The sequence below is a fragment of the Bos indicus x Bos taurus genome, chromosome 7 (genome assembly GCF_003369695.1).
Source record: "Bos indicus x Bos taurus breed Angus x Brahman F1 hybrid chromosome 7, Bos_hybrid_MaternalHap_v2.0, whole genome shotgun sequence".
Taxonomy (NCBI): domain Eukaryota; kingdom Metazoa; phylum Chordata; class Mammalia; order Artiodactyla; family Bovidae; genus Bos; species Bos indicus x Bos taurus.
Genome location: NC_040082.1, coordinates 95,516,682 through 95,529,304, shown reverse-complemented (window position 1 = coordinate 95,529,304; position 12,623 = coordinate 95,516,682). Strand labels below are relative to the sequence as shown.

The window sequence follows — 12,623 nt, the reverse complement described above, 5'->3', positions numbered from 1 at the left end:
TTACAGGAGCCTGGGGATACTGGAACCAGGTAGGAAATTAGAATCAGTTCTCAAAGCACACTGGCATATGACCCCAGGCTTGAGTGTTTGTGTTCCAGGAAATAGGTTGGTTTTCCCAGTGCTTACAGCATGCAGGGACGGTGTGAGCGTGGCCCACGGGAACTCAGTTCCCCTGGCTCGTCAGTGCCCCTCACCCGCACCCCTACACACCGCGTGTCCCGGCAAATGGTGTGCCACAATCTGAACCCGAAGCCCCAGGCCCTTTCCCCAAACCCACCCTGCCCCTCTCCAGCCTGCCTCTCCACACTGAGGTTAGGAATGTGCCTGGGGACAGCTGGGAGCCCGAGACAGCTGGGAACTGTGGTCAGGATGCCTGGAACCTTTCATGGGCACAGCCGGGGGCCCTAATATCGCCCTGGCAAAAAATGCAGACCCTTGAACAAAGGAGTGTCGGTCTGGGCTTAACAGACCTCTTGAAAATGTGGAGCCTAACCTCCTTGGCTAATATCCTGGCTCAGAAAATAGGACAAAATACTCAGTTCCTGGATTCTCCTCATCTGTCAAATGGGAGTGAGAAAACCTACCTTACAAGATTGTAGGAAAGGTGAGAAAAAGGCATGTCCCAGGCCTAGAATACTATGGGAGTAACTATCCTGTTCTGTGCTTAGTCAATCAGTTGTGTCCGACTCTTTGTAACCCCACGGACTGCAGCCCACCAGGTTCCTCTGTCCATGGGGATTCTCCAGGCAAGAATACTGGAGTGGGTTGCCATGCCCTCCTCCAGGGGATCTTCCCAACCCAGGGATCGAACCCAGGTCTTCTACATTGCAGGCAGATTCTTTACCATCTGAGCCACCAAGGGTAAAATCAACTAATTACTCTTATTATTCAATTATATTTTTATTCTTTTATGAAGGATCTGATACCACTTTCAAAAAAATCTTGTTTCACAGAGGAACAGGCTGAGTCTCCTAGAGTCAAGTTTTAGGGTGCTCCGTCTTTGGCCTCTCCTCTAAAAATGAACACCTGTCCTTGACTCCTTTCTCCCCCACACCCAATTCCTCAATAATTCTGTCCAATCCCTCCCAAGTCTGTGGAGAATCCATACGTCCCAGTCCTTGTCATCACTCTCCTAGGCAGTTACCATCACCCAGTTCTCCTGGCTTCACCCTCTACAGAGAGCAGAGGCAGTTGTAAATGCCTGAGCCTGATTAAGTCCTTCCTCTGCCTAGAACCTTCCAGGAGTACTACTTCACTCAGAGCAAAAGAAGTTTCTCCCCTGGGTCCATAAGGCTTTGCCCCACCTGCCCCATTATTTTCCTTTGTTTCTTCTCTGCCTCTCCATCCTTGCTCCAATAGCACTAAGATCTTTGCTTTTGGGAGAACACACAGGCATATTCTAGCCTTAGGACCTTTGCACCTGCTGTTCCCCAATTCTGAAATGCTCTTCCTTCAGAAGTTCCCAGGACAAGGAATTCCCTTGCAGTCCATAATTAGGACTCCCTGCTTCCATTGCAGGGGTTGTGGGTTCATTCCAGATTAGGGAACTAAGATCCCACATGCCAAAAATAAAAGTTCCCAGGATAAAAAAAAAAAAAAAAAAGTTCCCAGGATAATAATCACCTCAGCTCACAGCACATGTCACCACCTCTTCCAAAAGACATCACCTGACCACCATCGCATCACTGTATTGTCACCGGAATCATCTCCACACTTCTTCACGCCCTTATCATCTCTGAGTCCGACACAAGAACATCACTTCCACAAAAGCAGGGATTTTTGTCTGTTTTCTTCATTGCTGTGGAGTTTAGCGTCAATAAAATATATTTTCCTAGGTCTTTTCTGCTTCCACCATCTTCATCTTTGGCTGCTTTTTCCTATAAATTCCTGTATTTAAAAAGTCTGCAAAAGTGCTCTTAGGAAGGGCAATCGCGGTCAAAGGGCGTCAGTCTGTAGCTGGCGGGGTTACCAGGGTCCCGGCGACCGTGGGTGCACCAGGGCAGGCGGTGGAACCGCTGGTCTCTAACCCGTCCCGCTGGGGCGAGGAGCGCTCGGAGCGGCTGGAGCTGCCATCCAGGCCGGGAGGCAGCCAGCGGTGCAGGTCGCCCGAAGCCCCAGGGGCGCTCCCAGGCCGCCGGGAGGCACCTGGGTCTCGGCAGCAGGGGCCCCGGTTGCAGCAGACGAGGCGCAGGAGCGCGTGACGCAGGTCGAGGTTGGTGAACGTGTAGATGATGGGGTTCAGGAGCGAGTTGGCCATGGCCAGGCCCAGGAAGGGGTCCGCCTGCAGGAGTACAGGGCAGGCGCGCGCCGGGCACGCCACGTCCAGCAAGAGCAGCAGGAAGAGAGGGCCCCAACAAGCCACGAAGGCCAGGAGCACCACGCTGAGCGTGCGCAACAGCGCCAAGGAGCGCGGCGTGTGGCGCGCGCGCATCGAGGCGCCCTCGCCAGTCCTGGGGTGCGCCCGTAGGCGCCGCGCCTTGGAGCGAACCTGGCAGTATATCCGCGCGTAGAGCGCGCAGATGGCAGCCAGAATGCCGAGAAAGGCGAGCACGCAGAAGAGCACGTAGGCCTTGGCGTAGAGCGGCAGGACCGTGGAGCAGGCCTCCAGACGGCCCAGACAGTTCCAGCCGAGCGCTGGCAGTAGTCCGAGGAGCAGCGACAAGCCCCAGGCGGCGGCCGCCAGCGCCAACGTGCGCCCCCGACGGGCGGCGGGCGCGGGTCCCCGACGCTCCATGGTGAGGAGGCGCTCGAGTGCAATGGCCAAAAGGCTCAGCACAGACGCGGAGAGCGCCACGAAGACACCGCCCTCACGGGCGAACCAGAGCCCGGGCGACAGGCGCAGCGTGAATGGCCCCGACAGCAGGATGTTGGCGGCATAGGCGGCGCCGGCCAGCAGGTCGGACAGCGTGAGGCTGCCCAGAAGCAGGAACATGGGCGCATGGAAGCGCGGGTGGCGTCCGAGCACGACCAGCACGGCTAAGTTCTCCAACATGATGAGCGCGCACACGGCCAGGCACACGACGGCGTCTGCACGCAGTCCCGCACCAGGCTGGTACCGCGTACCGCGGAGCTTGCCGGTGTAGTTGTAATGCTGGAGGATGACCTCGCTCACCCGCGGCGCAGGCCGCAGCAGCCCCGGCTCCATGGGCCGCCCGCCCCAGGGCTGCGGAGAGGTTGGGAGCAATGTCAGGCCTGATGGTCACCATCCCCGGCGGCCTGCGAAGGCAGGCATAAGCGGTGCCTGACCTGGGAAGGGGGTTCTAACCCCCTACTCCCTACCCTACACTCACGCCGGGGTCCAGAGGGAATTTGGGATAGAAGAGGGGGTGTCCATGGAGACAGGCCGACACAAAGAGACAAATCATATCACGAAGGGACAGGGTAACAGAGTCCCACATGAAAGGGACACTAATAATTCATACACAGGCACGGATACTCAGAGGCATCTTAGTCAAAAACAGAAAGAAACAGCCACACAGAGAAAGGGACACATACAGTGACACATCGACAAGGACATGTGCACAGATAGTCACAAACTAGGGCAAAATGCGCAGTTACACCCTCTCAGGGAACCATGAAAGTACGTTCAGGTCTTCCCTGGTGGTCCAGTGGATAAGAATCCACCACCTCCCAGTGCAGGAGACAAGGGTTCAATCCCTGGTCCAGGAGGATCCCACAGGCCGCAGAGCAACTGAGCCTGTGCGCCACAACTATTGAGCCTAGGCACCGCAACTACTGAAAACCGAGCTCCCTAGAGCAACAAAAGAACCCACGCAAGAAGTCCTAGCTGGGCAACTAGAGAGTGGTCCCCACTGGGTGCAACCAGAGGAAAGCTCACGCAACAACAAAGACCCAGCACAGCCAAAAATAAAAATAGTTTTTTAAAAAAGAAAGCACAAAAAGAAATTTTAAAAAAAGGAAGTACATTCACACATGACAAGGGGACACTGAAAGATATATACAAATTCCCCTCCACACAGACAGGATTTTATGCCTAGTCTCACAGGCCACAATTTCACAACCTCCACCCACCCTCTGGGACCCAGAACCCCACAATCTACGCGCCTCGCTGCATAGAGGTTTTTTCCCTGCGAACTCCCCCCTTCATTCGCTGCAAAACCTCAGTGAGAAGGCAGAGAAAACTCCACCCATTTTGCAGGGCTAGAGCCTGAGGGCAGCAGACGGAATTCACCTCTCATAGACTCTTGCAGAGGGACATACACCTCAATAAAGTATAATACCTCCCAACTGTGACTTCGCGCTAAAATACCCTGGGCAGCTCTCCCCTTAACCCCAATTTACAAACGAGGAAACTGAGGCTCAGACGAAGTACCTCGCAAAGAAGCAGACACAAAGATTTTCATGCTCCACACAAACACATCCACGCAGAAACTGAGACACAGTCACGGAAGTCCCACTGAACAGACGAGAAAACCAGGGCCTGGGGAGGGGAACGGATTTAATTGAACAGGGCAGAAACAAATGCCTCCCAGACGGCTTGAGCTGCACACAGGGAATCAGGCGCAAATACAGACTCACAGCGAGTCAGGGACTCAGCCATGCTGGGGGGAAGGGGACACCAAACACACGCAGATGAGGGTCACCCCAGGGTCACACTCGCTGCGCTGGGGACACTGCGCAGTGGTTCGCAGCCTGTGTACCTCCCACCTCTCCTCCTTTTGCCTGGAGACAAGGGTGAGGTAGCGAAACTTGCAATGATGTGGCTGGGAGAGGACGAGGCGGGGGGGATTCCGGGTGCCTCCCACCCCCATCCCGGGTCCCCGCATCCAGTCCCGAAATCTCAGGTTTTCCCCTTCCAAGAGCCTTCGGGAAAGGCCCGAGAAATCCAAGCCAAGGGGACAAGGGTGGTGGCCAGGGCAACCCCCACCCCCGGGCCGGGACGAGCCCCGCGCGCGAAAGGACCCGGTGGTGGACACTCACCGCTGCGCCCAGGTAGTGCGCGCTCGACAGTCGCGCGGCCGGGAGCGGAGAGAGCGGCCCCTGTTCGGGAGGCGGGGCTGGGGGCAGGCGAGAGGGCGGCCCCCAAGGCAGAGCGCTGGCAATCGCCAGCAGTTGCCCCCTCCTCCTCTTGGGGTACGGGCTGCCAGCCCGCGGCTGCCAGCGCGTGTCTGCCAGTCTGTACCACCCGCCGCGGCAACGGAACGCGCCCTCGGCGCCGACTGGCACTGGCCAGCCCTCGGCTTCCCCCTCCGGGCCCGGGCGGCCCTCCCAGGGACGCTCCGTCGCGGTGGGAGGATCCGGAGACACGAGCAGGGGGAGGGTTCTTCAGCCCGGGCGGCCGCAACCTGAGTTTATTCCCCCCCTGTCCCCCCAACACCTAATAGAGGGGTCCCCTCTGTGCTCTGGGCACTGATCCCTCCCCTTTTACCACCTACCTTCTGATTAAACGTCCTGGGCTGCACCCCAAGGACGTCCAGTCGGCGGAAGAACCCCGGCAACCCGGGTTAAGAGGGGTCTTTAGCAGCCGTAGCCTCAATTCCCCTCCCCCCCAACAGATAGAGCCGTCGGCTTCGGGCTCAGGCCCCACCCCCTTTCCCCTCTCCCATCCCCAGTTTGGGGCGGGTGGGGGAAGGGCAGGCGCAGTCAAGATGCTGGTGGGAATCTTCTCCTCCCCAGATAAGAAGAATCTGGCTCGTAAGTCCCCCTGGTTGTCCCGCTTCCCCCACCCCGTATCTCTCCCCTTTATCACTCTGGACAACGTGATTTACTCGGTTATCAGGTTTCTGGGCTGTGTCCCCACCAGACAGTCAGCCCCACCGGGGCAGAGATTTGTGTCTGCTCTGGGCATTGCCTGGACACAAGCCCGTGCCCAATAAGCAGCCGCGGAGTTAGTGAGTGAATGAATGACTGTCTCCCTCACTTTCTCCGTGTGTTTCTCCCTCCTGATTTCTCGGGGTGTCTCCGTCTCTGTTTCTCTCCGTCTCTGTGTGTGTGTGTGTGTCTCTCTCAGTCGCTTCTTTGTCTTTCTCCGTCTGTGTCTCTCCCACGCCTCTCCCAGGCCTCAGCTCCTCCATTGGGCCAGTCCCAGCTGGCCCCGCACCCGCCACCCCCACTTCCCAGGAGCTTCCAGGCTGGGAAGCTCCCTCCGATCAGAGGCCAGAGCCGGGAAGAGGGGGCTGGGCCTGGCTGCTGCGACCTTCGCTAGGACTGTGCCCTTTGCACCGGCCGCCTCAGGTTCTGCCGGCCTCGGCCTCCGGTGGGGTGAGGGCGGCCCAGAGATGATCAGCAGATGGATCAGATGGGTCAGAGGGACGCCCCCCGGGACAGAGACCCCTTGGGGCACCCAGGCTAGGTTGCATCCTCCTGTCACTTCTTAGGGATCCCAGTGGCTCCAAATAGAACCACTCTTCCCTGCTCCTTTCCTGGTGGGTCAGATGGTAAAGCGTCTGCCTACAACGCTGGAGACCTGGGTTGGGAAGATCCCTTGGAGAAGGCAATGGCAACCCACTCCAGTTCTCTTGCCTGGAAAATCCCAAGGATGGAGGAGCCTGGTAGGCTGCAGTCCATGGGGTCGCAAAGAGTCAACAGAACTGAGTGACTTCTCTTCTCTTTGCCTGCTCCAACAGATCAGGCACTGGGGCAACGCAGCCAGGGAAGCCAGAGTTGGGGGGCGCGGAGATGGCTGTTGGGTGGGGTGGGTGTGGTAAGATTTGAGTGCTGGAGCCCCCAGCCTCCCCCACCAAGCCATCGAGGATGAGCCCTGAAGATTCCCCAAAGTGTCAGGGCCATGTGCTTGATAAATGACCCCCTTCTGTAAAGGGGAAGCCACACCCTAGGGTGGGAATGTGGCTGCTTCTCACCTCCCAAGTGGCAATCTCACCTCCCACGGGCCCTATATACAGTGGAGGGGGGCTTCCGGCCCTGGGTCCCCGGCCCAGCACCCCCAACTTGTGCCGCTTCATGCATGAGATCCCACAAGATCACAGCCTTCTTCTGCTCCAGATGGTCCCATGGCTCCCTATGTGGCTCAGAGTAAAAGTCCAAATTCGAAAAATACCAGGCCTTCAAGGCCCACAAGGCCTGGCACAGTCTCTCCCTCTTTTATCTCCATTCTTCCTATTCCAGCCCCACTGTCTCCCCCCCGCACCCCGCCCCGGCCCCAGACCACATCCTCACAGTCTTCAAGACCTTGGGACTTGGGGATCAGCGTGACCAGAACACCCTGTCCCCAGCTCTTCCCAGGCAGTCACTTCCTCAGAGAGGCCTTCCCGTCTGTGTCGCCCTCCTCCCCAGTCTCACACTGCAGTTGGTACCGTCTGAAATGACCTTCATTATTTACTGATTCATATGGTACATCATATGTCTCTGCCCTGGACTCCCAGCTCCAGGAAGGCAGGGGCCCTGTCTGTGCTTCTCCCCAGTCATTGAGTAAAAATTAAGAGCTTGGAGACTGGAGCCAGGCTCAGTTACTTTGTAATCTAGGACTCAAGACAAGTGACACTCTCCTCGGAGCCTTGGTGGCCTCTTTTGTAAAATGGATAATGACAGTTTCCACTCTGAGAGATGCCCTTGAGGAGGAAGGCATGGAACGGAGCTTCCAGACACAGGTGAGTGTTCAATAAATGTTGGCTAGGGCACTAGTGGGAAAGAACCTATCTGTCAATGCAGGTAGACTTAAGAGATGTGAGTTCGATCCCTGGGTCAGGAAGATCCCCTGGAGGAAGTCATGGCAGCCCACTCCAGTATTCTTTGCCTGGAGAATCCCATGGACAGAGGAGCCTGGCGGGCTACAGTCCATAGGGTCGGACACAATTGAAGTGACTCAGCACGCATGCACAGGTGCTTCTGGGCACCACTGTATCCCTGAGGAGGAATTAGAAGGGGTACAGCTCAGGCCCCACCCGCCCCACGTACCACCACCAACCCAGCCCGCCCCACGCCTTGCCCCCCACCCATGCCTGGTCTCTTCCCAGGGAAGGGCACCCCTGCCACAGCCTGCCCGCCTGATGCATGCCTGGGCTGGCACACCTGCCTAGCAAGTTCTGCTGCCAGGGCCGTCACCCACAGGGGCTGCTCCACCCAATCTGTACCCATTCTCCCTGAGCTGTAGCCTTGGCTCTAAAAGAGCAAAATGCCTCCCACAGCCCCCTCACACTTCCACCCATCCAAAGAGGCAGAGGGCTGCAGCAAGACTTCCCAATCCCCCATCTCTATCTCCCGTCTACCAGTTCTGAGGCTTGTATGTGGCTGCAGGGAGCTGCAAACTGACAACTTTCCCACGACCAGAGCAGTCATGTTTCCGCAAGGAGGGGAGGAGGTGGTGTCTCAAACTGTAGGTCAGAGGGCCAACTCTGCCTCACAACTATAAGATTTGTTTGCTTGGCTCCAAGGTTTCCCATTCAAACGTCTGTCTGAACTGAATAGAAACACTGTACTCGGGTGAGTGAATTTGTGTCTCACAGGGGTAGAGCTTAATTTGGGAATAGCTATGTACTAGCATTGAACAAATAAGTACATAGATTGTAGATACTGACAACCAGTTTTCATACTGTTGGAGAGGAAGTTGCAAATAAGCACCGTGTTGCTAGATGGGGTTATCATTATGAGATGTTTAATAGTTAGAGATGAACCTATTTGCAAAGTGGAAATAGAAACAGAGGCAGAGAACAAACATACCGATGCCAAGGCAGGGGAAGGGTGGGTGGGATGAATTGGGAGATTGAGACTGACATATATACACCATTGATACTGTGTATAAAATAGATAACTAATGAGAACCGACTGTATAGCACAGGGAACTCTACTTAATGCTCTGTGGTGACCTCAATGGGAAGGAAATCCAAAAAGGAGTAGATATGTATACAGAGAGCTGATTCACTTTGCTGTACAGCAGAAACTAACACAACATTGTAATGCAGCTATACTCCAATAAAAATTTTTTTAAATAAAGGTTTATATTTTTTAATAAAGGATTATATATTTTTAAATATAGGTTTGAGTGTATACAGATTTCCTAGCTCTGTCTGCCATGTGTCCAGAAGCAATGACACCCTAGAAGCAATGCGTACACTCAGCATCCAGAACTGGTTTCTGAATGCCACTTTCCAGGAGGAGGAACCAGGGCTCCTTGGAGGAATGACTGCTTCTAGGATTAGGGCAGAGAAAATCCACAAGGACACTGGAGCCTCTTCTAGAGCCAGAAGTGGAGAAATCAAAAAGGCAAAAGGACAGGAGCCAGCCTGAAAAGAACTGCTGGCCAAAGCTGGGACAATTTGAACAAACTAGACAGCATTAGAATTGAATTATAACCCGAAGAATAAGTAACCACAAGTCCAAACTGATTTAAATACACGAGTGAGTCTATTTTAAGATGAGGGAGAAGGAACAACTCTTCCTGACAGAAAAATTCCAGTTAAGAAAAGTATAATGAGGGGCTTCCTTGGTCGGGTCCAGTGGTTAGAACAAAGAGCTTCCATTGCAGAGGTCGTAGGTTCAATCCTTAGGCGGGTAAGTAAGATCCCACAAGCTATGGGATGCAGCAAAAAAAAAAAAAAATCACTATGCACTTTGGGTGATAATGATGTGTTCATGGGTCATGTAGATTCACCAGTGGTTCAAAATGCACTACTGTTGTGTGGGATGTCCATAGAGGGAGAGGTTTGGGGTGGGAGATTCTGGGTGTATACGGGAAATCTCTGTACTTTCTGCTCAATTTTGCTGTGAAACTAAAACTGCTATAAAAAAAATAAAATTTATTAATCAAAAAAAAGGAGGGGGGATAAATTAGGAGTTTGGGATTAATATATACACACTACTATAGATAAAATAGATAATCAACAAGGACCTACTGTATAGCACAGGAAATATTCTGTAATAACCTGTATGGGAAGAGAATCTGAAAAAGAATGGATATAACTGAATCATTTTGCTATACGCCTGAAACTACCACAACATTATAAATCAGCTATGAAAGTGAAATGTTAGTTGCTCAGTTGTCTGTGATTCTTTGCGACCCCATGGACTGTAGCCCCCCAGGCTCCTCTGTCCATGGAATTCTCCAGGCACGAATACTGGAGTTCGTAGCCGTTCCCTTCTCCAGGGGATCTTCCTCACCCAGGGATTGAACCCAGATCTCCCCCATTGCAGACAGATCCTTCACAGTCTGAACCACCAGGAAGCCCAAATCAGCTATACTTCAGTATAAAATAAAAATTAAAAAAAAATACATAAAAAGCATTGGCCTGAGAAATCCATGGGTGGATATATGTCCCCAGGTCACTCTACTGGGTCGCTTTGGGTATTTCTATTGCCAGCCTGGCCTCTGAAGGTATTTGAACTTGAAATGCCTAACTGTGCTGTCAGGAGCACAATTTTTTTTTTTTAATGTTTATATTCTTATTTATTTTCTGGGCCAAGTCTTAGTTGAGACATGTGGGATCTAGTTTCCTGACCAGGGGTCCAACCCAGGTCCCCTGCACTCAGAGCCTGGAGCCTTAGCCACTGAACCACCAGGGAAGTCCCTTCGTTTCGCTTTTTTTTTTTTTTCGTTTCGTTTTATGACTGAATAGTACTATTGTATGAATGTCCTTATTAAAGTTTTTTTTTTTTTTTTTACCGAAGTTTATTCTTAAATGTACAATAGGTTCTCAGACAACACTTCATTCTAGCTACAGATGGCAACAGATATTATGGCAGGGAATCCAGATGTTTAAACAGGAATGGAAATAAGGGTCTTCGTTGCCTCAGACACAGGAACAGCTTGCTGCTACTATTGCTGCTAAGTCACTTCAGTTGTGTCCGACTCTGGGACCCCATAGATGGCAGGCAGCCCACCAGGCTCCCCCGTCCCTGGGATTCTCCAGGTAAGAACACTGGAGTGGGTTGCCATTTCCTTCTCCAATGCATGAAAGTGAAAAGTGAAAGTGAAGCAGCTCAGTCATGTCCGACCCCGAGACCCCATGGACTGCAGCCTACCAGGCTCCTCCATCCATGGGATTTTCCAGGCAAGAGTACTGGAGTGGGGTGCCATTGCCTTCTCTGAAGGAACAGCTTACTCTGCCAAATTTCTTAATTTCACCTCTGGCCAGAGGGCCTTTCCCCGAGGCCTTTGCTTTTAGCTCCTCCAGTTTCTTCTGCTCTTCCTTCTGTTTCTGCTTGAATGTCTTATCTTCCTGGTCCATCTCCTTGGCTTGCTTCCTGGGCTGCTTCAGGGGCTTCTTCTTGCCACCTTTACGGCCCAATATGGTGCCTGCTGCCCCTTCCCCAGACCCTGTCATCAGAAGTGCTAAAGATTTTAAAAGGCTCTGAGAAGAGGCTTTGAGTTGGGAGGAGGATGGGAGGAGAAGGCAGCTTCGTAGGGATGGGGTAGGGGGGAAATCGCCTAGTCCCCAGGTACTGGGCACAAATTGGGCAGAGCCATGCTTTTCTCACCTGCTCACTTCGGACCTTGTGAGCTGCCCAGGGGAAAATCTGACCTCACCCTCCCACACATGTGTCCCCAGTTACTGCTAGGATTAAACCCAGGCCAAGGGAAGGGAAGATCCCCTGGAGGAGGAAATGGCAACCCACTCCAGTATTCTAGCCTGGGAAATCCCTTGGACAGAGGAGCCTGGCTGGCTAGAGTCCATGGGGTCTTAAAGAGTTGGATATGACTGACTTACTAAGCAACAAGGGCTCCAAAAGCTGCAGGTGTGGATGGGGGAACTGAGTCCCCTGGAGGCAGAGGGGACAGGGGCACCCCTCCATGCATCCCTCACTTCCAAATGAGCCTTGAAACTTGGAATCAGAACCTTCTCTCTCTCTCTCTCTCTCTCTCTCTCTCTTCCTTTTCACACTTAGACATTCATTTCACAAACTAGGTTGTGGAGGGGAAGGGAAAGAACAGCTGGGCAGAAGGATTGAGTCAGCATATGCAAAAATCTGGATGCTGGAAAGATTGTGTGAGTAGAAATCATGTCAGTAGGGCAGAATTGTGGCAAAAGGGAAGGAAAGAGCAGGGGTGAGGGGGTGAAGCTGGGGGCAGGGCAAGGGAGGATCTGTGGACCTCAAATATCAGGCCTCTGCTGTCTGATCATCATTTTGCTGTGTGACTTGCTTAACCTCTCTGACCTCAGTCTCCTCGTCTGTAAAATGAAGTCATGAAAGTCTTTTTCGTTCTCACAGTGATCTTGTGATACGAGCACCCTTATTGGTGTAAAGAGCTAACACATTGCCCAAACCCGGAGCTTAACCACTTGATAAATGTCAGACATTATTTATTTTTAACACCCTTATTGAGATATAATTCACATACCACACAATTCACCCATTTAAAGTATGCGATTCTGGGGAGTTCCCTGGTGGTCCAACAGTTAAGACTCAGTGCTTTCACTGCAGGGGGCCTGGGTTCAATCCCTGGTCAGGGAACAAGATCCCACATACTGCAACTAAAGATCCTGGATGCCTCAACTGACCTGTATGTATAAGACCCTGTATGTGTGTGTGTGTTAGTCATTCAGTCGTGTCCAACTGTTTGCAACCCCATAGATTATAGCCTTCCAGGATCCTCTGTCCATGGGATTCTCCAGGCAAGAATATTGGAGTGAGTTGCGGTTTCCCTCCTCCAGGGGATCTTCCCAACCCAGAGATCTAACCCAGGGGTCTCCTGCATTGAAGGCAGATTC

At 53.0% G+C, this 12,623-nt stretch overlaps 1 protein-coding gene and 1 pseudogene across 3 annotated transcripts; both read right to left on the bottom strand.

Annotated features, from left to right (window-relative positions):
* Positions 1-881: 881 nt before the first annotated feature.
* S1PR5 (sphingosine-1-phosphate receptor 5) lies at positions 882-5,482 on the bottom strand. Of its 3 annotated transcripts, XM_027547752.1 has the most exons (3): positions 4,942-5,368; positions 4,334-4,441; positions 882-3,163 (listed from the first exon to the last, which is right to left on the bottom strand). In XM_027547752.1, the coding sequence occupies exon 3, from the start codon at positions 3,143-3,145 to the stop codon at positions 1,946-1,948; it is 1,200 nt and encodes a 399-aa protein (XP_027403553.1). In that variant the 5' UTR covers positions 3,146-3,163; positions 4,334-4,441; positions 4,942-5,368; the 3' UTR covers positions 882-1,945. The 3 variants fall into 3 exon arrangements, with proteins under 3 accessions (XP_027403553.1, XP_027403554.1, XP_027403552.1); XM_027547753.1 differs by lacking the exons at positions 4,334-4,441; positions 4,942-5,368 and adding an exon at positions 5,397-5,482; XM_027547751.1 differs by lacking the exon at positions 4,334-4,441 and having other exon boundaries at positions 4,942-5,367.
* Positions 5,483-7,783: 2,301 nt separating this feature from the next.
* LOC113896345 lies at positions 7,784-11,535 on the bottom strand (annotated as a pseudogene).
* Positions 11,536-12,623: the final 1,088 nt, after the last annotated feature.